The sequence below is a fragment of the Suricata suricatta genome, chromosome 9 (assembly GCF_006229205.1).
Source record: "Suricata suricatta isolate VVHF042 chromosome 9, meerkat_22Aug2017_6uvM2_HiC, whole genome shotgun sequence".
In the NCBI taxonomy this organism is placed as follows: Eukaryota; Metazoa; Chordata; class Mammalia; order Carnivora; family Herpestidae; genus Suricata; species Suricata suricatta.
In genome coordinates this window covers 94,450,750-94,475,371 of record NC_043708.1, presented here as the reverse complement: position 1 = coordinate 94,475,371, position 24,622 = coordinate 94,450,750, and the positions used below count along the sequence as shown (strand labels likewise).

The window sequence follows — 24,622 nt, the reverse complement described above, 5'->3', positions numbered from 1 at the left end:
CCCTCCCCCCCCACCTCGTCTTCAGACGTCCCCTTCTCATCCCCCTCAGCCCCGGCCGCTGACGGGAGGAGGCGGCGGCGGCGGCGGGGGGCTGAGGGGCGCCGCCATGCCTCTCCCGCGGTGAAGCGTCCCTGCCGTGAGGAGCCGCTCGGTCTCCCCGGTGATGTCCCCCAGGCGGCAGGCGATAGCGACTCACTCGAGCCCTGGGGTAAAGGCCTAGCTTATTCAGCTTCCTTCCTCCTCCTCCTCCTCCTCCTCTTCCCCTCCCCCCTCCTCCTCCTCCTCCTCTCCCCCTTCGTCCTCCCCTCCCCGTCTCTTCCCTCACCCTTCCCCGAGCCCCCATCTTCCCTCCCTCCCTCCCACCCCTCCAGCAGCGATGGCAGAGGAACAACAACAGCCGCCACCACAGCAGCCTGATGCCCATCAGCAGCTTCCCCCCAGCGCCCCCAACTCGGGGGTGGCTCTGCCAGCCCTTGTGCCTGGGCTGCCAGGGACAGAGGCCAGCGCGCTGCAACACAAGATCAAGAACTCCATCTGGTAAGAGGATCCTCCATCGCCGGGGTAGAAAAGCCCAGGCACATTTCAGCTGCAGAGCGGGTGGGGGGCGGCGGTCGGAGGGAGCGGCTGTAGCATTCATTGAATGTGGGTGTCCAGAGTCGGGTGCGTTTTTGTAGGACCTCTGGAGGTGTGGGGACTTCGCATCAGCCTCTGGTCTCCATGGCCAAAAAATCCTTTTACCCCCTCAATTGTGAGTGTAGATAAACAAGTTATTTGTGTTCATTTGCGCATGAGAGGAATATGGGACGAAATTAAGTCCTATTGCATGATGGTGGCATGAATTTGGGACTGAGGAATGTGAAATGTGTTTACTGCTCTTTGCAGTCGTACAGGGAGGAAGAAGTGTATTGTGAATTTTCACCAGACATTGTGCGTAAGAATATTAATATGCAGCACAAAACCTAATGTGTCTCTTCCTTTCGGTTGGTTTAGTTGCTATTTCTGGATGTTTTTGCCTTCTTTATTCTGAGATTAAATTTCCTTTCCAGGGAGTTTATTTGCATGATTGTGAAGAAAGGGCTTGTTTAGTATATATTTTATTGTGGTGGTTTACACTGTAGATGATTTTTTAATTTGAAAAGGTATTTAATATAAAATGTCTTACCATTTCGTGTCTCTTTTTAAGAAACCATTGATGAGCTATCCTTTGCTATTTCTGTGCTTTCTTGTATGAGAATTTACAGTATTTTAGCAATAGGTTCAACTCTGGAGGACTGGTCTTTCAATAATTAAATACACTGAGTTAAGTCTATCCTCTGTTAGAGCCATTGTAAATATTCTTTGGACATGAACTTGCATTATTTTTGTGGGATTCTTCATTAACTGACATTTTTAAAAACGTAGTGTTGTTTTAAAAGTGGAAAGCAATATTTGGAATTTTGTCTAAGAGATCGCTTTTAATATATGTTTAAAATAGATTGTGGTGTAAAACAAGCTCTGATTTTTAAAATGAAACCTCACATGTCCATCATTGAATATGACTACTAAAATATTAAAACTCCTTTTATTGCAATTTAAAAATAAATGCATCATAAAAACACATTGCAGTACAATATTTACGCATTTTAAAAATAGTCACAATTTTTAAATACAAAATTAAGGTTTGTTAAATGGTAATTTTTATTATTTCTTGGCATACATCCATATTGTCATCATGCTAATATGAAGTAGGTCAGTGCAGGCTTTAATAGTTTCTTACTACACGGTAGTTGGCAGCTGAGTATCTTGCTTTCAGTTTTAATTTTAAAGTGAAGTTTAAATATTTTAAAGTAGAATTTTTTGCCTTGATGATAGTCATGTTTTGGCAGCTTGAATAGGTCAGAGAAGTAAGATTGTCCCGTGTGTGTGTGTGTGTGTGTGTGTGTGTGTGTGTGTGTGTGAGAGAGAGAGAGAGAGAGAGAGAGAGAGACCTTTATTCTTGGAGGATACCCTTACCCTCTTTTGAAGGCTGTAATTTAAAGGGGGAGAGATGGCTAATCTCCTGCTTACCATCAAGGTTTCCAGAAGGTAGTGGGTTTCCCCCCCTATTAATGTAACTTAGTGTTTCTGAAATGATCATTGAGTTGTATTAGCCCCTTGGTTTTTACACTTAAGGTAAGGGACATGCAAATTAAAGAACTAAAATCTTTCAAGAAAGGCACACTTTAAAAGTTGAATTAGTAATGTATATTTTAATTTATTATGAGAACAATAGGGGAAAGGAAACTCCACTTTATATTTTTAAAATAGGAGTAAGTTATATAGCCAACTGATTGAATAATAAATGATAGTGGAGTGCTCTTTTTGGGTAAATCATGTGATTTAATTATCCTTTCATTGATAATTTGTATTTACACATTCATTACAACTTAACTGCACTGACTCTAATGTGAGAAAATTTATCCTAAAGTAGAATGCACTTCATTTTTTTGCTGCTAGCTCAGAAAAAATAATGGGGAACAAACACCTTAATCCTCAAATATACAATTTTATGTCTTCATTTTAAAATTGTAAGAGCACACTTATTAGTGTTTAATTTTCAAGTGTAGAAATCCTATTTGCAAAAATGATTACATTTAGAACTTTGGAATAAACAACATTAGTGGTCATAGACAGCATTAATGGATGTAATTAATATATAGTCTCATATTCCCTGCTTCACAAGGCTGTATTTGTATTATTCATCAAGTGGCTTAAAATAAAACATTAAAAAAAGTGAAAGCCTCTTCAACACCATCTCCTCTAAGAACTAGTGTATATATGCTAAATTAAAATAATTTTTAATAGATAAGATTGTAATTCTTTAGGTGTATCTCAATTCACATTTTTTGTGGGAATAGTATCTTTTTATCAATTACTTTATAACTCGATGGTGCTCTGAGAGAGCAGTTTTGTACTACTTTCTGCATTTACTTTTGGTATCATTACTAATGAGAATTTAAAATTACCTTAAGCCATAATGTGGCATTTAAAAATTATCAAATGCATTTTGCATATAGGTTGATCAGTTTCTAAATTATTGAACTTGCAGATCACAAACAAGTCTGTACTTGTCTTCCTATTCAACATATGTACATATAATGTGTGAGGCAGGCCTTTGGTTGGACAATGGGTTATTTATTAATTCAGTTCATAATTACTCTGTTTATTAAACTAAAATACTGTTTGATAAAAGTATGTCCATTGTAATTTCAAGCATTAGGTGATACTTTTTTTTTAATAGTTTATTGTCAAATTGGTTTCCATATAACACCCAGTGCTTTTCCCCACAAGTGCCCCCCACCATGACCATCACCCGCATTAGGTGATACTTTGAAAAAAAAGTTGTGTTTAAAGTTTAAATCATGGTACCTGATGAGATCAGAAATTATTTCATAAGAATTGGAAATAAAATTTTTCAAAAATGTTAAGGTAGTTGTAGAAAATAAAGATATTGCCAACTTTGGTAGTGTTGTAATATTTGTTAATATATTTATGAATATCATTAAATTAAGTCCCAAGTTTACAAGCTGAGACTTCTTGACCTCATTCCCATTTCATAGACAAAGGTCCAAATCACTACTTTGAGAGATTTATTTACAGAGATGTGTTTTAGTACTGAATATGCTGTGAAAATGTTATTTTCTAAACAATAGGATTCTAATATAAGCTTTTCATTAAAAAAATGAAACTAGTAACTTATATCTCTTTCCTATATAAAATCTGTTCTGGCAACCTAAAACAGCCACATTGCAAACTGCTTGAACTTAATATTGCACCCCTGTGTGGTTACCTAAAAAAAAAAAAAAAAAACAAAACCCAAAGCAAGGTTTTCCTTCCTCTTGTCTCCCAATATCTTTATAATTTAAAAAAGAAAAAAGAAAATTTGTGTTTAAACACTTAAGACATACACACACGCAGTGCTTTATTTATGAGAATAATCATGCCTACATGGGTGGGAGTGATTACCATATTTGCAATTAGGCTGTAACATAAACAACAAACCTTCACCTAGAAATTCAAGAGAAATCCTCATGTTTTATTGTAGAGAATGTTCTAATACTGTATTTACTCAACAAACGAATTCAGGGATTCTTGAAAGAATTAGTTGTTACCAATTGTTATCTCTATTTATAAGCCTTTATTTGTAAGACCTTACAAACCATTTTTTAAATAGCCTTTAAGATGTCATTGTTCTATCCACGTTTTGGAAACACATAAATTAAATGACAGGAAAGATGGGATTCTTCTCATTAACTATCAGACCCTGAAAGCAGTGGGGCCAGTTTCTTGCCTTTATTCAGTCTTATAAGTCATACAGACTTCTGAATCTCATGCATTTTAGACTTAAAATTAAAATCAAAGTGGAATTATATGTGTGGACCATTCAGATGTTTTCTAAATTCAATTTCAACCAAAATTAGTTAGTTTTGTTTTACTTTCTTATATATTAGTTATAGTGGGCAAAATATCCGCAAGGTTTACATGGTAATGCCATATTAGACCTGATTTCTGTCCCATATACTAGAACTCAGCAGTTCCATTTTGTCCTTGGTTCTGGATCAGGGCATTTATGAGCTCTGAGAAATATTGTTTTTTCAACTTCAATGGGAAACATTTATTATAAAGTTTATAACTTTAGAGTCTACTTTAACCCTAAATCCCTGATCTTCATTTGGCTTTAAAATTAGAGACTGACTAGTACATACATCACCTGGCTTTTATGTATTTTTGAATAGTTGGTTGAACATGCTGCTTGTCCTGTGTTGAGGCCAGCTGTGAAGGTTGCATCTCAACACTGTTTGTGACTGCAGAAAGAGGGCAGTTCCTTGTTCTCTGTGATTTGAAACTGATAAAATTGTCTTCCTTATTGACTAGGAAGGCAAGTAAAGCAGTTTCAAGCCCCTGGCATAATGTTTAGCTCTTAGGTAATAGATGTGTGTGTGTGTGTGTGTGTATAATTTACCAATTTGATCACTCTCCTGGGACGCGTCTTGAATGTTATATGCAGAACTGATTTGGTTTCTATCTCACTATTAGTTTTGGTATTACTGGGGAAAATGAACTTCACAGTGATAGAAAAGACGGAAGTATTTTATGTTATAATGATAATGCTTTGAGTAAAAACTTGTGTCAGATCACTTTTTATATTAGAAAAACAATGTTGCACACTAAAATTGTACAAACGAAAATAAAATGGGCATTGTCTTTTACTGGAATTTGAACACTAATAGGCAAGAACAGTGTGTTAAGTACTCACTTGACTACCTGCTATATACAACTTACTATGCTAGAGACTGGCATCTGAGGAATGCCCATTCACTTGTAATATTAACCTAAGCAAAAAAGTGCAATAAAATGTTTCTTTTATTTAGTTAGGGAACAAGGGAAAGGGATGACAAGTGCCAAAGTGTTAATTGTGAGAAAAGTAGACCTTTATTTCCTTGTCTGTAAAATGAAAGGTTTATATTAGATGACCTTGCAAGTTCCTTTAGCTTAACTTTCTATGGCTGTGTTACTAAATTAATATTGACAGCAATAATAAAACATACCATAAGCACAGTGAAAGACTAACAGAATTAACTAATCACAGGCAATCAACAGAACATTTTCAATGGATGAATTGTTAGGATTTGTCAGTGTTTCCTTGGGTGTTAGCCCAGGACTATCTGGAGGAGTTATTCACTTTTTGTTACCTTATGCAAGAGTTCTGTTATGTGAGATTTAGTCTGCAAATATTTATTGAGCATGTATTACACTTAAAGTGTTCTAAGAGCTGTTGTTGATTATGCAAAAATATGTAAGCCTTTGCAGTTATCCCTGTTGTTGAGGAGTTTACTAATTGAGAGATTGCGCTATGGGGACTATTTGTGTGCTTGTTTTGTTTTGCTTATAAAGAGGTGCTCAGTAATTAAAAGCACCTCACATAGGAACTTTTTCCTGTAGTAAACAGTGTAACATTTTAAGGCAGTGGTGGATATTATTTGATAAATTTGGTTATGTAAATAAGAAAGGCATGTTTTCTTTTTAGAATAATTTAGTATAGGGTGGACCTTCACAACTTCTCCTCTTCTCCCTCCTGACCCTAGGGCAGACTTTTTTAGGTTTATTTATAAATTTCCAGAGAGAAAGAGAGATGGAGCCCAAGAGGGGTAGGGGCAGGGAGAGAGAGAGAATGCTAGGCAGGCTTCATGATCTCAGTCCAGAGCTCGACGTGGGATTCCATCTTAGAAAGCTTGAGATCATGACCTGAGCCGAGATCAAAAATCAGAGGTTTAACTGACTGAGCCACCCAGGAGCCCCTAGGATAGACTTTCTAATGTGTTATTGTGATAGTGTTCTTTATAAGTATAAAGAACAAGACAGTAAGATGGTTACTTCAGGTCTCTGACCAAACTAAAACAGTGCCTCTTTTTCCACTAGCCTCTGTGTGTTTAGTTGCTTTCTCTTCTGCTTTATTGAGAGTTCTAGGACTTCAGGTTAAAGATGAGCAGAATGGGCCAAACGGAGGAAGGATCTTCCTGTCCTGGGAAAGATAATAAATAAGGAACAATAAGCTCTGAGGCTTTAATGCACTGTGTGCTGACTGTGAGATTAAGATAGTTAACATTTAACCTTAACCTCTAGGAATAAAAACTTTGAAACATTTCATTTTTCTTTCTTGAGATAGTTACTTTTTTCTGTTTATGGACTATAATAATACCTCCTGTTTATAAGAGGAAGTAGAAAACAATGCGGTTTGGTTAATTATGCATAATACCATTATCAGACATCTATTCCAATAGCTTCTCTATATATTATGAAAAGTTGTGTGGGAGGTGAGATTTTATATTGCTCATATCTTAGAACACACTGAAAAAAACATAAAGATAGTCCTTGCTATTTGAGTCTCTGGTTTCTGAATTCAGAGAGTGAGAGGTCAGAGAGATAGATTCCAATCTGTTATGTCTTGGAATTTTGGAAGGCAAGAGTCCATATGGTGTGAAATACCATCTCCCCCAAATAGCTTTATCTTAAAAAAAAAAATTTACCTGAACCCATTCATAGTCTGAACTTGGATAGCAAGGGTTCAAATAGCAAAGGATACTTTTACACTCATTCCAACATGGGATTAACAAATTGATTTGAATTACATGCTAAATCTGATTGATTACTGACATCTTCCAAGAGCATGGGGATTGACATGAACTATCAGTTATCTTGGAGGGTATGAGTCCCTAGGGCTGTGGTGTTAGAATTTATGAGGCCTCATTTTAAGATACAAACCAAGCATCGAGAGCACTTGGGTTTGTGTTTTTCTTTCTGTACTTGTATTCTTTTTATTTTTCTGTGGCTTTCCTACTTTGATCACCTTGTACTGTCAAGTAGCTACAAGATGAGAACAGGAGATTACTCTATTAAGTGGCTACTGCAGTTTGCACTAACCCTTTTTCTTTGCTTTTATTATCTTGTTTCTCTGTGTATGCCTGTGCTGGTCTCTTTACCTGCTACTTTAAAGACCTTTCTTTTTTCTTCTGCTGATACAAGGGTCTACTAACTTTAAGATTCAATTCATGTTCTATTGTTTCCATGAAAATCTTTCTCAACTCTTGAACAATGATCTGAATTGTGTGATTTAACTTTTTTCAGCGATTTAGATTGGCCCTCCCTGAGATAGGCCCATCGTGGTGAATTTTTACTGAATTTAAATGAAACAGTTTCTTATAAGGTTCATAGGAATTCAGAGACTGAATATACCTAAAACAAAGCAGTCACTGCATAATAAAAAATTTATGACAGTAAAATATTTTATTTATATGGGGTAGCCAAGTACTTGCCATTGTTTTTGCAGTATATATGAAATTTTAAAAATTTAATTGGATAAGACTATCACTTTAGTGACCTTTTGCTTGAAGTAAAGTTGATACTTCTGCGAACCTGGGAAATGTATTTGAACAAGATGCTTCAGTTAATTTAAGTGAATCACATTGCTAATTTGAATGCAGTTATTAGAGCTATTAACTGCATATGTAAGCGGTCTGTGATCTAAAATGTAATTGTGATATTATTAAATGCATGATTTCTTTTTCTGAGGCAGGAGATATTAATAAGCAGTGTTTGGCCAAATTCTGTACATAAAAGTTTTCAGAGAAGTGAGGTCAAAAACTAGTCCTGCATTTACAGAATCAAGTGGTTAAGGGAAACTGAATTCACTATACCTTTATTTTAATATATATTGTATATAGCCAGGAGGATTAAAAAGTAATAAGACACTACTCCACACTTAAAACATTCACCCCTTTGTGGTAGTTGCATGCATCATTAATTGAATTTAACAAAAGTAAGATTTTGTTAAATGCAGTGATGGTGTGGTGTAAACAATGCTATTAAAAAATAGATTCAGAAGGAATCAGTAGGATATAACATTCTTATTGGCAAAATTCAGGATAGTAACCTTAACAAAAATCAAGGGATGGACTGTTGTTCCAAATACATGTGATGGTATGCTTACTGGCAAATCTTTATTCCCACTAGCAGGAATTAGAGTCACAGTTGCTGATGACAGTAAGACTTACCAGTTATGAGAATAATTAGGGGAAGATAACTTGGGTCAAAATTTGCTTACTTGGGGGGAGTGGGGTTTCTACCAATCACAATTCTCTCATCTAAATTTTAATGTGCAAAGGTAGAAGAAAAAATAAAGTAATAGTAGAGAAGAAAAGGATGAGCAAGTTGAGAACTGGGGCACAGGACCAGGAGATGCTCTGTTAGTACCCTGAATTGACTCTTTGAGTAATGCCCACTTCATGAAGAGGATTAGAATACTACTCTAAGTGGAGTCCTTTGTTTACTTAGCCCATATTTTGGATCCTGTGTCTTAGCATGTGTATCTGAGTACTTTTCCATTGTCAGATGAAATTTGTTTTCCCCTTTGGATTCATCCCTTTCCATATATTTAGGGAATTTGTTCTAATACATACCCTTTCTGTCAGCATCATCAAACTGTTCTTTTCCACAGGCTGCTTTTCCTGTGACTTTATACATGCTTATGACTTCCTTAAAGCAGGAGCAAAACACCTTGGAGAAAAGTTTTTGCAGTAAAACAAAGAGTTGATCTTTCAGTGACCTAAAGAGCTTATTCATAGTCTAAGAAAAAAAGTCATTAGGTAAGTGAATGAAGAATGTAAATACCCATTTTATAAGAGTAATAATATAAACAGTTAACAATGCAAAAATGCCTGCTCAATAATAAAAAATAAAGCAGGAAAATGCGCTTTTTTATTGACCACTAAGAAAAGATTAAGAAATGTGGTAACCATTGCTGACTAACCTCATCCCTGGTTTTACTATTTTCCTTACTCCTTTCTCTCCCCTCCAGTCTCTCTTTTATTATCCTGTTGTATGATGTGTAAGCACACTTATATATTTGGAGGAATAAGTGAACATACATTTTAAAAGTTTTAACTGTTTTTGCACTTAGATGGTGGAACAAATGTATGCTTCCCCCAGCTTTATGTATTCTCAAAAATATCTTGAATAAGCAAGTATTGTTTTTAGTTTAGAAAAATATCCAAACAAGTAAAATAATGCTTTTTTGTCTACCCTGCTGTTCTTCCCTTTAGCTGCCATCTGTCCATCAGCCCACCACCCCCACTCTGCTAGATCTTCTCTCTGCTCTTGTCCTTTTTGACTCTTACAGTCTGGCTTCCTGTTCTTCTTGCCAAATCAGTGGCCTTTTTTCAGTCTTTATCTTTCATTGTGTCTTCAGCTCTTCTTTTTACTATGATTCCTTTGCAGTTTGGGAATTATCTGTCATTCATTCCTTTTGGAGAGCTGCCTTTGTGTTAGCTACTCTGCCAGGCATTGTAGATTCCATGGGCAAAGATGCAGGATCTTTGTTTTCATGGACCTTACTTCTGACTAACATTTTACTTTTCCTGCTTCTTCCCTCAAGATGCCCTTTTGTTGTGAATATCCAGGCACTTATGTCTCAACCATCCATTTTTTTCTCTCTTCACTTGTTTGATAAAGTCACACAAGTAGATGGGCTGACCAGACAACTCTGATCACATCTACTGATTCATTTGCTAGAGTACAGGTAGCTAGCTACTACTGTCTTAGGCATTTTCACAGTAATCCTTCTGAGCCATAGTGCTTTGCTGCCTCAGTTTGCTTTCATTTCTAATTATTTTACCTGTTTGGGTAGTAGATACCACCTGTTCTTCATTCTGTCAGGCTAGCAATATTGGTTTCATATTTGATTTTTTCTCTTATCCGTATGCCCAGTATTTTAACAGGTTGCCAAGTTTGCAGTGTCACTTAATGTTTCTCCCTATCTTCTACTCCCTCCATTACCGCTGCCAGGACCATAGTCCACTACTTTGCCATCTCATTCCTGGATTGTTACAGTGGCAACATAGTTGCCTCTGCTCCTGGCCTTTCCCCTCTTTGAACTGTGCTATTTATTGGTGCCAAACTAAGTCTTCAAAAATATCCTTTTCCATGTAGTCTCCTTCTAATAACCTATAATAATTTTTTGTTGCCCACCGTATTGTATGTATATAAAGATTTCTTGTCAGGTTCAAAGGCCTTTATAGTCTGGCCCCATACAATCAGTCCAGCCCGACTTCTTTCTGTTCATCAGCATTGAACTTCTGTCGGGCAAGCACTTGAGTGTCTGCCTTATATTTTGTGGTCCTCCTTTTATTCCTGCTCTGTATCTTATCTGGAATCTCTACTTGCCTCTATCTAGATCCTACTTAACATATTTTAACCATTTAAAAAGTCATAGCTCAAATCATCGTACTAGCTCAAATCATAGTAGAATAAAACATTCTTTAGCTACTCTAGTCCATGTTGACCTTTTCTTGACCTCATACTGTATATTGATGTTTGTACAATTAAGCACTTAATCACTTTAACTTTTGTCCTATGTTGTTTTAATAAACAGCAAGTTCTTTGAAGTTAGGGGCAATACGTTTTACATCTGTCTGTTTCTCATCTAGCAGTAGGTAGTAGTGAATACTACTTTTGTCTACTACATTCTCAGAGGCACTTGATTTTATTCTACATATTAATGTTTCTGTATTTTATACATTTGATGTGGTAATTTTCTGCCCAAATAAGTTATTAAACTCAAGCTGCATTTTACAGAATAGAGGACTTACACAACAGATTTTTAAAAATTTGCATTGGTGAAACGCAAGTAATCTTTTATTTAGTGTTTTAGTGCTACTCATCAAATACTTTTCACTATAATCTAGATTAAAAAATGATGTATGTCCCAAGTAAGAGCCATTGTGTTCCTCATTTTAAAAATACTGAGCCATGGGTGCCTGGGTGGCTCGGTCAGTTAGGCATCCAACTCTTGATTTTGGCTCAGGTCATGATCTTGTGGTTTGTGGAATTACTCCACTGACAGAACAGAGCCTGCTTGGATCCCCTCTCCCGCTCATTTTCTCTCTCTCTCTCTCTCTCTCTTCCTCTCTCTATCAATAAATATACTGTAAAATAAAGTTTAAAAATACTGAGCAAATGACTGCTACATAGTTTAGTAACCTTTTATGAGTATACCAGTAGTATTTTAGTTAGGGTTTTGTGGACTAATCAGCTACTTGTGTTCCAGCCTTGTTCCTAAGAAATAAAGTTGGAATTTTGAAGAACCCCTTAACATTGACCTGGAGATAGCTTTTTCAAAGTTTGGTTCTGGTGGAGGATTTAACCTACTTATTTCTGGAGCCAAGACCCAAAGGTAGGGTAACTTACTGAGTTGTGGCCACAGCCTGAAGTTGGCAAATGAACCCAGGGAGTTAGGGCAAATAACTGAGGGAGGTGGATTTATCGGGGAAGTAACGAGGGAATAACTAAAATAGAGCAATTCTGAGGGCCCAGATTGTTTCAGATTCATAAAACAGGTTACAGTTTGTTGGACCTTTCTATTTATCTGACATAGAGACTTTTTGGTTTTTTAGAGTGATACTCTTTTTTTTCAGAGAGGTACCACAACTAGTTTATCTTTACAAGACCCTTTCAGGGGCACCTGGGTGGCTCAGTCAGTTAGGCATCTTGACTTTGGCTCAGATCATGGTCCTGTGGTTCATGGGTTTGAGCTCCATGTTGGGCTCTGTGCTGAAAGCTCAGAGTTTGGAACCTGCTTCAGATTCTGTGTCTACTCCCCTCCCCCCTTCTCAAAAATAAATAAGTGTTTAAGAAATAAAAATAAATAAATAAAGGGCCCTTTTAGCTTTAAATTGTATTTATATGATGCTACTTAGTTTGTTAGAGCAAGTTTATATCAGCATCATACTACTATCACCTTGGAACGTGTTAGAAATGTAAATATGGGGGCCCCTTTGTCAGATTTACTGTAATAGAAATTCTGGGGGTATAACCAGCAACTTCTGTTTTATTACCCCTTCATGTGATTCTAATACAGAGGTTTGAGAATCACATGTGTAGACGTTGTATCTTCTAGTAAACAGTAGTAAGCCAGAGTCCTCTATGGCAAAATTCTAGTATTTCAAATGTTGAGTACCCCAAGTAGAGTTAAACACTCCTTTATTTTAATTTTTCATAGTATTTGAGTGTAATTGTTATAATATTATTTACACTGTGTTGCAAAAAATTTCAAGTAAACTGAATTCTTTAAGCTCAGCAATTATCTATTAAATGAATTGATGGATGAGTTGATGACTGAACATTAAAGAGAGTTCATAGTCATCATTACCCTCTGCCTGGTCAACAATTAAAAGACAGACAGACACACAAAATACCAGAGATCACATGTATAACCCAGAGCCAGAAAGCTCTTACTTTGAAGGGGCAGGTGGTAAATATTTTTGGCTTTCTTGGAACTACTTTACTCTGCCATTGTCATCAGGAAAATACCCAAGACAATATGTATACAGGTATATAAATGGCTAGATTTGTTCCATTGGTGGCAGGATTGGCCAGCAATTTGTGGACCCCTGTATCCCAAGCTGCAATAGTTGTTCTCAATTTTCACTCTTTTATTGACAATGAATGACAGTCATCCACTTGATACTGTCATATGAATTTCCCTTAGATAAACCCAGGATTATGTGTAAAGCATATTAGAATGCAAATAAATAGGAGTTATATTCCAAGGAGTCTTACCTTAGCTCTTATGATAATAAAGTATATTGACTTATCATTTTTGGTGTGACACATGAAGAGCTGGAGGTCCTCACTTTTGTCATCACAAGAAGAAAAAAAGCTGAACAAACAGAATCAGCAGCTCTTCTTAGATGTGTCAGAATGGAGGCAAACTCAGAATAAACTGCTGCCTGCAGAACTGGGGACAGGCAGATACAGGGAATCAAAGCTGATGGGTGGTACAAGCCCAGGACTGGAAGTCCCAAGCTGAAGCCACTATAATAGGTAGGAACACTTTAAGCTTAATTGATGAATTAAATGCCAGAGGCTCTGGGTCTGCTAGCTTGAGTGTTGAAAACAGAGGAATCCCAGCATTAGGTAAGTATCCCCACACTTTGCTGAGTCTTACCTCCAGGAGGCCTACCAGGTTCTCCCTGTGAGGATCAGAGAAAAATCTTACTGCTTGCATAGTGAGAGGGTGTCAGGGGGTGGGAGTTTGCAGGAAGGGTCAGGGAGGGTGGAGAAGAAAAGTAGTCATTTTGAAATACACCCAGAACTCTTTGTTCTCTTTAACAGGCATGTTTCAAGGGAAAATATTTTACCAGTGCCTAACTAACAGGGGCTTTCCCAAAGTTTTCTTGACCTGGGGAAAGGGAAATATCCAACATAGGCTCACTAAAATACTGAGACCTAATTATAGAACAATAGAATGCCTCTCTCCAGCTTTACCACCATGTCAGTAGGGCTCCTGTATAATAACAGGATTGCATCTAAAACAAAAGTAAACCTCACACCTTATTTAAAGAGTCTTTAGGGATTCCCAAAGAAACATTGGAGACAAAATCAAGGACATTAGAAAAAATGTTAGCCTTAGACACCACAGTTACAGCAAACAGTACACATATCCCAACTCCTACTAGATAAACATAAAACTTCATACTACAGGCCTGTCAACTTGAGTTGCTTTTATGTAACATTGTATCTGGCTTTCAAGAAAAGATTACAAGGCACGCTTAAAGGTGGGAAAACAAAACAAAACAAAACAAACCCACAATCTGAAGAGGTAAATCGGACTCAGATATGACACAAATTTGGGGATTATTATCTTGTGGATTTAAAATTATGATTAATATGCTAAGGACTCTAATGGAAGAAGTAGACATCATGTAAGAATGGATGAGTCATATGAATCCAAAGATGGAAGCTCTAAGAAATAATCCAAAGGAAATGCTAGAAATCAAAAACACTGTAACAGAAATGAAGAATGCCTTCATTAGGCCCATATAATAGACTGGCCATAACTGAGGAAAGAGTTGGTGAATATGAAGATACATCAGTAGAAAGTTCCAAAACTAAAGTATACAGAGAAAAGTGAAAAAGACAGAACAGAGTATCCAAGAACTGTGGGACAATTATAAACGGCATGTCATAAGCATAATTGGGTTATCAGAAGAAGAGAGAAAGAAAGAAACCAGAAGTATTTGAAGTATAGCAGGTGAGAATTTTTCAAAATTAAAGATCCCAAACTACAGATTCAGGAAGCTCAGACATACCAAGTAGAATAAACAACAGCAACAACAACAATCCGCCCCTAGGTATATTACGTTCAATCTGCAGAAAATTAAAGACCAAAATAAAATCTTGAAGCCAGAGGGAAATAACCACCTTACCTATAGAGGACCACGGATAAGAATTTTTTCAGACTTCTCGTCAGAAACCAAGCAAGCAAGAAGAGAGTAAGATTAATTTAGAGTTCAAAGAAGAAAACCACCAACCTAGAATTCTGTATCTAGTGAAATAATCCTTCAGAAGTAAAGGAGAAAAAAGATCCTTCTCAAAAATTGAGGGAATATGTAACTAGTAGACCTGCTTTGCATGAAATATTTAAAGTTCTTCAAAGAAAGAGAAAATGATATAGCTCAAAAACTTAGATCTACATGAATAAAGGAGTAAAAAGGAACAAATGAAGATAAAAATCTTACAGTTTTCTTATATTTAATCTAACAGATAATAGTTTGTTCAAAATAATGTTTTTGGTGATTATACCTTATGAATAAATGAATGACAGCCATGCTATAAGAAACAGGAGGTAGGAATTGGGAATACTTTTAAAAAGTACTTGTAGTAACTAAATGGTATAGTGTTTTGAAAGTGTACTTAAATTAGTCATAAAAGTATACTGCAAACCCTACGGTAACCACTAAAAAGGTTTTAAAAGGAAGTATAATTGATATGCTAAAAGAGTAAAGAAAATAGAATCTTATAAGATGTTCACATAAAACCAGAGAAGTCAGAAATAGAGAAGACAAAATAGAAAACAAAGAAAAAGATCAATGAATAGTAAATAGTTAAAATATGCTACATATTAATAACAGCTGTATCAAAATCACTTCAAGGGTGCATGTTCAAAATACACCAATTAAAAGACTATTAAAGTAGATTAAAAAAACAAAACCACTGCCTTTCTGTGCTACCCACAGAAAGGTCCAACCAGTGTTCTGGGTTCCCCTCATAACTTTAAGGGAAACTTCTGTGATGTCCAGAGCCCTTGATAGCCTACCAGTGAAGGAGGAGGATATCCTTAGATTCCTTGCAGAAGGAACCCACTTAGGTGGTACCAACCTTGACTTCCAACTGGAACAGTACATGTACAAAAGGAAAAATGGTGGCATCTATGTCATAAATCTGAAGAGAACTTGGGAGAAGCTTCTGCAGGCAGTTCATGCCATTGTTGCCATTGAAAAGCCAACTGATGTCAGTACTCTGTCATCCAGAAATACTGCCCAATTAGCTGTGCTGAAGTTTGCTGCCACCTCTGGAGCCATTCTTATTGCTGGAACGTCACTCCTGGAACCTTCACTAGTCAGATCCAGGCAGCCTTCTGCAACCAAGACTTCTGGTGGTTACTGATTCCAGGGCTGATCACCAGCCTCTTACTGAGGTGTCTTAATGTTAACCTGCTTACCATTGCTCTGTGTGACACAGACTCTTCTCTGTGCTATGTGGATATTGCCATCCCTTGCAACAAGAAGGGAGCCCACTCAGTGTGTCTGGTGTGGTGGATGCTGGCCCCAGAAGTTCTGCATATGCATGACACCATTTCCCGTAAACACCCATGGGAGGTCGTGACTGATGTCTTTTTCTACAGAGATCCTGAAGACATTAAAAAGGAAGAGCAGGCCACTGCTAAAAATGCCATGACAAGTGTGCCCTCTGTGCCCCGTTTAGCATTTCCCCTGCTGAAGACTAGAATGCTTGCCCACCACTGAAGATAGAGGTACAGCTTCCACTGCTCAGGCCACTGAATGTGTACAAACAACCACCAAGTGGTCTTAAGCTGCTCTTCCACAAAGACAAAATAGAAATAAGGTTGATGGAAAAGGTTTATACAAGTTGGGGGCGGGGATCCAAACAACTGTATGCTGTCTGCAGGTATACCTTTCACGACCTTGGTGTTGTTTTATTTAGTAACCAGTTACTTGTAACATGCTTCACCAAATACATTATAACACTAAATTTGAGAACCTAAAAGTTACATGTAAATAATAAGATACTTAAATTATAAAGATTTTAAGGGAGAATGGCCATATTTTTGTTTAAAGTTTTTATTTTAATTCTAGCTAGTTAACGTACAGTGTAGTATTAGTTTCAGGTGTAAAATATGTGGTTGAACACTTCCATACATCACCCAGTGCTCATCAGAAGTGCACTCCTTAATCCCTATCACCTACTTAGCCCATCGTGTCACCCACCTCCCCTCTGGTAACCATCAGTTTGTTCTCTATAGTTAAAAATCTGTTTCTTGGTTTGTCTTTCTCTCTTTATCTTTTTTAACCTTTGCTCATTTGTTTCTTAAATTCCACATATGAGTGAAATCATATGGTATTTGTCTTTCTGTGACTGACTTATTTCCTTAAGTATTATACTCTCTAGCTCTATCCATATCGTTGCAAATGACAAGATTTCATTCTTTTTTAGGCTGAGTAATATTCCATTTTATATATACACCACATCTTTACCTATTCATCATTCGATGGACTCTTGGGCTGCTTCCATATCTTGGCTATTGTAGACAATGCTTCTGTAAACGGGGAGGGATGCATGCATCCCTCTGACTTAGTGTTTTTGTATTCTTTGGATAAATAGCAATTAATGTGATTGGTGGAGTGTGGAGTAATTTGAGTTTTAGCTTTTTGAGGAACTTCCATACTGTTTTTCCACAGTGGCTGCACCAGTTTGCCTTCCCACCAACACTGCATAAGGGATCATTTTTTCCACATTCTCTAAAATGGTAATTTTTGTGTCCAGTTTTGTGTATAAACTATTTCCTCTGTTTAGAATTAATTTTACAAGTAATTTAGTGAGCACTTCTTATGTACATTCTGATATTTTTTTAATTTATTTTTTCTTGAGAGAGAGAGACAGAGTGTGAGCAGGGCAGGGGCAGAGAGAGAGGGAGACACAGAATCTGAAGCAGGCTCCAGGCTCTGAGCAGTCAGCACAGAGCCTGACGTGGGGTGCAAACCCATGCATGGACTGTGAGATCATGACCTGAGCTGAAGTTGGACACTCAACTAACCGAGCCACTCAGGTGCCCCCGATTTGGTCATTTTTAGTATATTTTGAAGTTGTGTGCAGTAATTACCATGATTTAATTTTAGGATGTTTTGATCTTTTTTAAAGCAGTTAACGTTGGCTAGACTGATTAGAAATGGAAAAGTTATTTATCTAATCATAATTCTGAAGATTTGAAGTCAGTAGGAGCTCTTCTTGGTGAGGTGGCAGCCATTGGAAGACTCTGAGTAGAGGTGTGACATGACCTTACTGGTGTTGTAAAAAGCTCACTGGGCTGTTGTGTGGAGAAGAAACTATAGAGACGCAAAGGGTGGGTTACTGACATTTTACACTAGGGGTGTGCGTGCATGTGTGTGTATGTGTGTAAAAGACGAAGTATTACTTTTAAATATTAGTAAGTGGTGGTCTCAGGGTGTTGCAGTTAGCTGTGAATGATTTCATTTTCTTTTTACTTCTGTTTTCCAAACGATTTTAAAGAGTACTTTTGTCATTATAAATGTCACTGTTAACATTGTCTTTAGGTAGAACTGTGGTAATAACAGATTATGCTGTATGTTAGGTTCTTTGATTATAGGGACATCCGTATTAAGTATAGAATCATAGTGCTGGTGCTAAAATTTAAAAACTTTGCCATCAAAGATACTAAATGTTCATAATGTGTCTATTAGAATATAATGAAACACCAGGAGTTTGGAATAAATGACCTAACTAGGTTAGTAAAAGGTGAGAATTAAATATAAAACATTTTACATATAATTCAGTTATTTTAAATAACTAAAATGAGTGTATGTATTAACAGTAGGGATACTATTTTAAAGATTTTACAAATTATCATTATAACAGCCCAGTAGCCTTATTGCTATTACTGATGCAGTGGAGTTTTGTATGTTACTATTTTTGAAGTCTCAACGTCTTATTTAAATGATTACATTTAGGTAGTATATTTAATAGACCAGAAAGCCATTCTGGGATCTCTAATTGGTTTTATTTTTCTGCATTCCCTCACCTGCTGTCCTCTTGCCTGATCCATACTCTCGGAGCCCTAACCACCCTCCTCCCCCACCATAAGGAAATTTCTACACATCCTTCAGGGCTGAATTCGAGTACAAAAGGAAGGAGTCTTTCCTGAATCTTTAACATAGTTAGGTCTTTAAATCACTCTCCTACTGGGTTCTCATACTTGTTATCACACATCACAATTCTAATAAAATAATTGTATCATTTTATAGTCTCCTCTGTTGGAATATCAACACCACAAAGACAGAGTTGTAGCTCTCTCACTTAGCGATTGTTTCCCTAGTGCAGGATGAATATATGCCTGGATGCAGGAGCAAACTCCGTAACCAGCAGACTCTTAGATGTCACCTGGAGATCTGGTGCCGGTTTCCCTGCTCTTCCTCCCTTGTCACACGGTCCACCCCCTCGTGTGTTTAGTTTTAAGTTACTAAGTATAGCAGAAGTTATAAATAAAAAGCCACGAACTTTAGTGTTTTTACCAGTAAAAATGTTTTCTCCATACACCATTTCCAGCAGTTTAAAAGGTAGCTTATTGTAAATTTTTGTTTACAGATGACCTTTTTGAATGTATAATTTATTAGTGTAGACAGCATTACCGAAGAAAAATTATATCAGAATTCGAATTAGTATGTATAATATAGAGTTGTTGGGTTTTTTGTTTTATTTTTAGCTTAAAGCATGAAGCGTTTTTCTGAAATTCACCTATATCCTTTCTTGCTTGTATGATGGCTTTTACTGGTATATGTTGTGTGCTTCTTTATTGAAAAGAAGTGTTCAATATGCTTACTAGAGATTTGTTAAAATTCTTTACAATTTTCCACTGGTGACATAGGGGAGGAGAAAAACAGCTTTGTGGTATTGCTGCCACACTCTTTTATTTTTAACCTCTGGAAATTATGACATATCAACATTAGTACAGCCTGACTTCTCGTTGAAAATAAAGTAGGGAAGTTTGGCATATTGTTTGGCACATAGCTGTGATCCTTAAGGCTTAATTTTGGGGGATGTGATTTCTTTCTTGAAGGCAAAGTATTTCTGGAGAATTCAAGAATAAGTAATATGTTTTATGTCTATCTCCATTCTTTAAAAAAAATCTTTCTGATCACTTTTCTTTTCTTGGAGCGTATTTTATTTCCTGCTCTTAGGGGATTTTAAAGTTTTAAAAAACAAAACACAGAACTCCAAAACGCTTCTCTTAAATTAAACAGATAGGAAGAACCTCCCGACAGAAAGAAAGCTCTCTTTTGTTCTTTGGCTGGTGGTTACCACTTCTACTCCCATCCCTGTGTTGGGTGTCACTTTTCTTTGGGGCTGCAGCTTTGTTTTTATGTTCTTCCTCTCTGGAGGGACATACTGTATGTGCAAAACTATTTATGTGTAACATTACATACATACATACATATATATATATATTTATATATCATGATAAGGAAAACTTTGGGTACACACTTGAATTCAAGTGGGTAGATTACATCAGTCACACTTTTGTTGTGTTAAGTGGCATGTCTTAACAAAGTACTTATTAGTAGTTTTCTCTCTGAATTACTTTCTTGTTCCATCTCTGCTTCTAGCCCATATAAGTCCAGATTTTCTTTCTCACTTTCTTTATCACCTTCTGTCTTATTTTCTCCAGTTCTGCCTCTGAAGTGGGCATATAATATCTGTTAGTGATCCTAAAGCTATTCCTTGCCTTCTCTCCTTCCCTAGGTGACTTCCCTCTGGATAACCGTGTTGGATTCCCACACCTGTACTTCCTCTTAATCTTTATAGTTAAGCACCACTTTCTCATCTCTTCTTCTAGTTATTAATCTAGACTACTCTCTGCATTGGTCTATTACATCTGCATCTTTAAACTTGTGTTAAATGTGGATCATCCATTCTAAAGCAAGACACAAGATAACTTCCAGTAAATTGTGAAGAGGAGTATTTCCTTATAGCACTCATGTTAATAGAGTAAAAGTTGTTTATAGCAGATAATTCAGACCCTTCTAGTTTGTCTCTCTGAATTTTTTCTCCATCTCTTTTGTTGTTGTTTGTCCTGTTCTTATCCTTTCCACCTTTTACATTTTTTCCTCCGCCTTCCTCTCCTCAATATAAAAGAAAAAAATTTACCCATGTAGTTTGTTATAATTTCATATCTGCTGTTCTTACATTTAGAATCTGGGAAGTTGACAGCTTTATATTTCTTTATCAGGTTGTTTGAAACCATAATGAGGTTAAGAAAAGGTATAATGAGTCTTTGCTATGAAAAAGATTATGTAAAATCATTTAATAATGTACTATAGGGAAGGTGTGAGTCAGCAGGCAAATTGGACAGGAGGAAAGAGTTGTGCTAAGCTGATTGCTTGCTTTCTTTGATCTCTAGATATAATTCCAACCAGCTGAAGGTGGGGAGGAATGAAACTAAAAGGATACCTTGGGATTTCTAACTCCTGAAGTGAGATGTAAAATGTTGTGGATTCGCTAAAGTTTCATCCTATTTGGATAGAAGTACAGGTTTTTACTTACTTTATTTGAATATTAGAGTAAGTTCTCCAGCATTATTTAACTTTTTTAAAGTAAGTTGGAATGTGTATTCCAGCATTGGCAGCCCAGTATGAAGAGCTTAGATGTTGCTCAGAAAGAAAACTGCTTTCTTGGATGAAGACAATGCTAACCATAAGGAAACATACTCAAAACCCAGTTTGAAAAATCAGTTTTAGAGGAAATTGTTTTGGGATGTCAGTGCTACAGTGTATTTGCTACTTGCTTACATAGCTGAGGTTCCATGTGTTTAATCTTTGTGATGACTTAAAGAGTTGAATGGGCTTTGGAATGATTGTGGCAGATTAAAAAACAAAACAAACTTTTATGTTTTATATTTTGGCTGTTTTGGATTGTAGCTCATCCCTTGAGTTCCAAATACAAAACTGTTAAATTCAGTAATCTTAAATAATGAAATATTGTTTGCTACTATCACATATTTTTTTAAACTGAAAATCATAACCAAGTTCTATTTTAATTTTAATACAAACATATGATATAAGGGTCATCACAAAACCAGCAGGAAGATTATTGAAGAAATGGTATTAGTGCATTTGGTTAGCTTTTTGAATGAGGGAGGGAATAAATTTAGAGCCCTCAACAGCAAATCATCAGAACAATTACAAATGAATAAATGGTTCAGTGGAAAAAAAAAAAGATGATTTAAAAAAAAAAAAACTAGAACAAGATAGAAATGAACTTTTGTTGGAGGGGAACATTTTTTTTCTATTAGAAGTAGTAGAAAACATTTTAATACAAATAAGATTTTACTACTTAGAATGAAAAACAAAAACGCCTTTAGGTATTAACTTTCTTATCCATACTTTTAAGTCCAAAGTAAAAGACAAATCAGAACAGAATATAATTTTTATGGTGATGCTGCCATTAAAAATTTTTAAAGAGAGTATGTCATTACATGAATAAATTGTTTAGGTAGAACATGAGCAGGAGAAATAAAATTACAGTATAGTCACAGTTTCATACAGCCAGACATACACACCTGCACAAACAACTCTAATTTTAGAAAAAACAAAGCAAAACAGTAAAAACACACCAAAATCCTGTCATTCAGTAATGTTGGGATTGGTAATATGGACGATTTAAAAAATAATTTTATGTATTTTTCTGAAATAAGCAATTTATTTTTAAAAACATTTAAAATTGCATACAGATTAAGTCTAAACACTTCCTAATTCGTTTCCAGCTTGACTTCCCAGTTTATCTTCTCTGCTCTCCTTTCTCATATTATATCCATGGACTAGCACAGTGCTCTTTACAAAATTTTACAAAAATTACGATGTGAATGCCTTGAACTTGTTCCATTTCACTACATGACCTGCCACATCACATTTGTATTAGGTCCAGCTGAATCACACATTTAGGTTATTTGCCCATCCCTGAAGGAGATCCTTTCCTTGCATCCCTTGCCCAATAGGTATTTTGGGAAATGTATTGTTTTCTTAAAGTTCTGGGATATATAGTCTTCTATCTTTTCCCCTTGGCTTTGGCTTACCCTTTAGCGGTAATGCTTTCCTCTTCCCTTTGCATATTTAAAGACAGATTTCAGGACTATAATTAGGTTACCCCAAGTTTATCATTTTTTTCCAGTGTCTTTTCACCCCATTTTACCTTGTACTTTCAGTATAGCCCTTATCATAGTTTGCACGTACTGTATTTTCTCCCTTGTATTTCTTTCCCAGTTGATGTTGAGCCCCTGATGGGTAGCAACCATGTCTTATTCATCTTTGTATCTCCCACAGTGCTATGTTAGCAAATATTTATAGTCTTTTGTTGGTTTTAGATAATGATTTGTCACAGTTTGAATCACTAGTCAGAAAGATGTTTTAGTCCATTTCTATTTATATACATTTCTTCTTGTTTGATATATAATCTTAATGCACTATCTTTTTAAAAAAGAACATTAGTTTCTACATTGTAAAAGCAAAGGGTATTAATTATACAAAAAATAAAAGACAAAATAACTTATTTCCACCATCTGTATGAAACATGTTTCTTTTGATTCTTTTTTCCTATAAATAATTTTTTGTTTGTTTTGGCTTCACTTAAATCATATTGTATGGTGTCTCCCTCAATATTCATTCATTACAATCATTCATTTTTTGAACTAATATTAAGTGCTTAATATTAGGCAAGTATTCTTTTAGAACTCGGATTATAAAGCAGTAAGCAAACTAATCAAAAAGATCTGCTCTTATAAAGCTTGCATTTTTATGGAGGGAGACTTAATTAGCATAAAATTAAAAATATATATGCTATGTGACATAATGGTAAATTCTTTGAAGAAAAACAAAGCACGAGAAAGACCAAGTTGTATGTCCGGGAGAGGATTGCAGTTTTAAGTAGGTTGGTCAGGTAACCTTCACCAAGGTGGTATTTGAATAAAGACCTGAATTATAGAGTGAGTTATGTGAATATTCAAAGACAAAGCCTTCATTTATAATGGTGTGACCTAAATGCTCAACAGTAAGAGAATGTTTATTATTAATTATAAATTACTGTCAAGATTTTTTTATATTTATATAGCCATAAAAGATTTTGTTTTCAGTTAATGTGTAAGACTTGGGAAAATGCCCACATTGCAATATTAAGTGGAAAAGGAAAATTAAAAAACTAGTTTCACCCTAATTTTAAAAAGATCTTATACACATGTATATGTAGAAATGTATGAATTTAGAAGAAGACACAGCAGAATTTAGCAAAACTTCTTTGCTGGATATGGTCTTGGGTGGCTGTTGTTTTATTTTTATATTTACTAATTTTTTAATATGTTAAGATAATCTTAAAAAGTACTTAGGCTCTCAGCCTGGATCCATCAAGTCGGTAAAGTCTGTGAGCTTGAGTTTAGGCCCCGGCGAGCCTAAGCCCTTTGCTTTTGCATGCGTGACTCCGTCTCCCTGGCGGTCTCTGGTTTTGGGGGACAATAAAGAAATCTTGGGTATTACATATGGAGAAAAATAAAGCAGGGTAAGAGGAATGGAAAGGACAAAGGGTCAGAGTTTTGAATTTGGGCTCTTGCTGTTTTGAATAGGGTGGTCAAAGAAAGTCAATGAAAGGCAACATCTGAGTTGAGAATTCAAGGAAGCCAGAGAGCAACTCATGAGGGTATTTGGGAAATGGAAGGCCCAAACAAAAGAAGGGGAAAGTACAGAGGTCTTGAGACAGTGATTGAGTATGGCTTTGAGAAACAGCAAGGAGGCCGATGTGGCTGGAACAGAGTAAGGAGGAGAAAGGTAGAGAATGAGGTCAGAGAGATAAGGGGGAGATCATTTAGGGCTTGAAGTTCATGTAAAGACTTTGATGGGAGATTTTTCTTTGAGATAGGAAACCAGTGCAGCGTTGAGATATTTTAAACTGAGTAGGGACACGCTCAGAATCT

At 36.2% G+C, this 24,622-nt stretch overlaps 1 protein-coding gene and 1 pseudogene across 2 annotated transcripts in view; both read left to right on the top strand.

Annotated features, from left to right (window-relative positions):
* The first annotated feature begins 6 nt into the window (after window positions 1-6).
* The window catches only part of RFX7 (regulatory factor X7), a 134,318-nt gene continuing 109,702 nt past the window's right edge, over window positions 7-24,622 (top strand). Inside the window, exons 1-2 of one of the 2 annotated variants that reach the window (XM_029951384.1) lie at window positions 7-208; window positions 375-537. In XM_029951384.1, the coding sequence (XP_029807244.1) occupies window positions 377-537 (161 nt within the window). In that variant the 5' untranslated portion in view covers window positions 7-208; window positions 375-376. Of the gene's footprint in view, window positions 209-371; window positions 538-24,622 lie in introns of both variants that reach the window. The other variant, XM_029951385.1, reaches the window with a different exon arrangement.
* On the top strand, window positions 15,646-16,446 carry LOC115301475 (annotated as a pseudogene).